Consider the following 3,512-nt stretch of genomic DNA (forward strand, 5'->3'; position numbering starts at 1 on the left):
GGCCCTTCTCCTTCCCATCCTGGGCTGTGGGTGCATTGTCTTTAGGGACAGTGTTCTGGGGAGCCAAACTGGTGGGGGCATGTCGGGGGCTCTGAATGGCCCAGGGATTGAACACTGTAGTCAGTTCCCAGTTTTCTTGAGAAGCACCGGGCATGAGCTTTTTGTGTGTGGCCTGTGAACCGATCCGCAGAGACAGGTGCCATACTCAGCTGTGCCCCAGAGCCTGGCAGCCAGGTGGGCTCACCCTGACACCTCATGGAGCTCCTGCCCTGAGCCAGGCGCTTGCTGGGGTGTATGGACTTCAATTCATTTGGTCCTCTCATTTGGATAAGTATTACTAACTCCATTTACAGATGAAGAAACTGAGGCTCAGAGAAGATAAGTCATGTGCCCCAAATCACAATGGTCAGTGGCTGACCTGGGGCTGGAGAGACCTTGTCATGTGGGCCCTGCAACCTGAGCGCTAAGCACTATACATGCTGTCTTCTCGGATCACCCCTGCCCCATGGGCTTCGTCATGCACCCCAGCTCTGGCTGGGAGTGGACTTTGGGAACAGTGGGGGCTCTCAGCCCTGCCCTGCCTCCTCTCGGGGCAGTTCTGGGGCTGCATACCACTCACCCTGCCCCGTAAGCTAGCTGTCCACAGCAAGTCTTCCATGGGGTCTGTTGGCTCATCTCGGCCCTGGGGGTGGTTGTTGTGGGTGGCATTCCTGGGTAGCAGTTCAGCGGAAAGGCCTTGGAGGCATGGTGGTGTTTGGCGGCTGCTCGGATCCCAGATCAGCTGGTGGGGAGGAGTGGGCATCAGGCCCCGAGTCTGGGGCCCTGTGGCGAGATGAGGTTTGCCCATGGGCCTGGCTGTTGTGGTGCTCCCAGAGCCTGCACACGTCCCAGTGGCTGCATCTTAGCTGAGGCCCAGGACAGCCTATGGCTCTGGACACAGATTCCAGACTGTTCCCTTGCTCCTGGCTCTTCCTTGCTGAGGTTACCTGGAAAGGCACACGTGCGGGTCTGAGCTGCATTCCAGCTGAGAGCCAGCCTTGGATCAGTCAGGGGCCAGGCTGGGTTACCGCGCCTGGGCTGCCCAGATCCTGAGCAGGAGGGATGGGCACCTGGAGGGCAATGGGCCAAAATCCAGACTGATGATGTTCCATGCAGGAAGCTCCTTGCAGGAAGTGGCTCCTTCCTGTTGACGGGCCAGGTTGGTCGCTCCCTCCAGGGACACCACTGGAAGGAGGAGGTGGGCCACTCCCATGTTCCCATGGTGAAGCCAAGGCAGGGCCCCTAGCCCTCCTGTGTCTGTCCTCATGCAGCACAGGCCCTGTGTGGAACTGGTGGTGCCTTGTCAGGCATCTGCCTGGCTTCCTTCAGGGCATACTGGATGGGTGGCTGGGCCAGCCTTGGCATTGCAGACCCAATGGCAGGGAGGTCACCACCTCCAGAGGCTGCTTGTTGCACCCTGGGCCAGGGGACCGTTGGGAAGTTGCTCTTTACATTGGGCTGAACTCTGGGTTGTGATAGCTGTGACCCTTAGTCAGCCATGAGGCTCATCCAGAGCCTGCCTGCTTAGAAAGACATGGCGCATCATGGATGGTTACCTGAGTGCCCTTCCCATGTGATTGCACCGACAGGGAGACCCCCAGGAGGGGGCTCCCATGTGTCCNAGTGGTTCACAGGCACAGATGACCCTGTGGCTGGGAATGTGGAAGTGACTTTTCCAAGGCCGCGCTGCAGGCAGGAGGCCACCAAGTGGGATGGAACCCAAACCAACCCTGCCCGTCCTCCCGGGCCCGGGGTCAGGTGGGCATGAGGGGTTGTGGGCAGAGCCTGGATGTCATGCCCTCTGCTTTTGCAGGTACTACGAGAGTTTCACCAACTGCACCCAGATGGAGACCAACATCTCAGGCTGCTACTGGCCCAACCCCCTGGCCCAGGGCTTCATCAGCGGCGTCCACAGGCAGTTCTTCTCCAACTGCACCGTGGACAGGGTCCACTGGGAGGACCCCCCGGACGAGGTTCTCATCCCGCTGATTGTCGTGCCTGTCCTGCTGACAGTTGCCATGGCTGGCCTGGTTGTGTGGCGCAGCCAGCACACTGACAAGCTGCTGTGAGGGCCCTGCGAGATGGAGGGGCCATGCCTGGCAGCTGAAGAAAGTTCCCCTGGGCTGGGAGAGCTGGTGCACACTTGCCCGTGTTTGGCCAGGCTGGGCATCCTACCCGGTCACAGGCCGACCCTACCCTCCCAGGCCGACCTGGTCCTGGTGGCTAGTCTGCCGCCTGGCTGCAACTCAGGCTGCCCACCCAAGCTCTTCCCTCTTTCTTGGGCCAGTGGAAAAAATTGTGATGAGGCCAGAGCTCGTGTGTGGGGCACAGAAGTCATCATCTGCTGCACCCCACGCTCCCTCCGGCTGGGGTGTCTGGCCCAGGTTTCTAGGCCAGTTTTCAGTATACAATCCCACCCAGCCTCAGCCCTAGCCCAGGCCCCAACCCACCTCCAATCCTGAGCCAGATCCCATCTCTTTCCCTGCTCCTAATGCCATCTCCTGTCCTGACCCTGACCCCATATTCTGCTCTGACCCTGATCTCATCTTCGGCCCTGTCGCTGACCCCACCTTCAGCCCTGGCTCTGGCCCCATCTCTTGCCCCAGCCCTAGCCTCTGACCCCACTTCCAGCCCTGTTGCTGACCCCACCTCCAGGCCTGGCTCTAACTGCACCTCCTGCCCTAGCCCTGACCCTGACCCATCTTCTGCCCTAACCCCACGTCCACCCCTGACCCTGACCCTGACCCCATCTTCTGCCCCAGCCCTGGCCCCTGTCCACACCCAGTGGAAAGGGCAGGTGCGGGCCTTGGGAAGACCCTTTCATGTTGTGGACCCCTGAGCCCTTCTGGTGGGGAGACCAGGCACACTTCAGGCTGGAAGGCTGGGAGATGGAGGGACAGCCTGGGGCTACCAGGAGCTGTTCATGGCCTGCAGATCTGCCTGTCTGTCCCATCACGATTCTGCAACTGCTGTGGACTGTGCCCATGACCAGAGGCTGGAGTGGGGTGCATCAGAGCCTGTGTAGGTGGGGCAGGGGCCTCCTTCCTTACGGGATCCCCTGTGAGCAAGGTGCAGTCTGGAGTGGGTCCTGTGCACATATGTACTCTGTTGGCCTCTGTCTGTGCTTTGTCTGAGTAAAGACTCTTCCTACTTCTGGGATTTCCTGTTTTATTTCAGGGTATTCAGAGATGGTGGGTCTCATGGCCTTGAGGATTCCCTGGTACCTATTTTACAGAGAAGGAACAACTGAAGTTCCAGTATCCCAGAATGCCAGAGCTCAGGGGGCTCAGAGAGCTTCACATCAGGGGCATGTGGGCTGGACAGGAGGGGGGGATTGGTCATCCTGCTTGTAGCCGCCTGGGGCATTTCCCGCCCCTGACCCTGAGGTTTGAGGATGAAGGAGAGGACTTATTTCTCCTTGGTTTCCTCTTTGAGGCCACCTTGGGCTTGCCAGGACCCCCACCTGGTGGGTT

The 3,512-nt window shown here is 59.8% G+C and overlaps 1 protein-coding gene across 1 annotated transcript in view; it reads left to right on the plus strand.

The window, feature by feature from the left end:
- Positions 1-2,774, plus strand: part of RAMP3 (receptor (G protein-coupled) activity modifying protein 3) — a 7,999-nt gene extending 5,225 nt beyond the window's left edge. The window contains exon 3 of the mRNA XM_008571789.1: positions 1,853-2,774. Coding sequence (XP_008570011.1) covers positions 1,853-2,108 — 256 coding nt within the window. The 3' untranslated portion in view covers positions 2,109-2,774. The remainder of the gene's footprint in view (positions 1-1,852) is intronic.
- Positions 2,775-3,512: the final 738 nt, after the last annotated feature.

This window comes from Galeopterus variegatus, unplaced genomic scaffold, assembly GCF_000696425.1.
Source record: "Galeopterus variegatus unplaced genomic scaffold, G_variegatus-3.0.2 Scaffold718, whole genome shotgun sequence".
In the NCBI taxonomy this organism is placed as follows: Eukaryota; Metazoa; Chordata; class Mammalia; order Dermoptera; family Cynocephalidae; genus Galeopterus; species Galeopterus variegatus.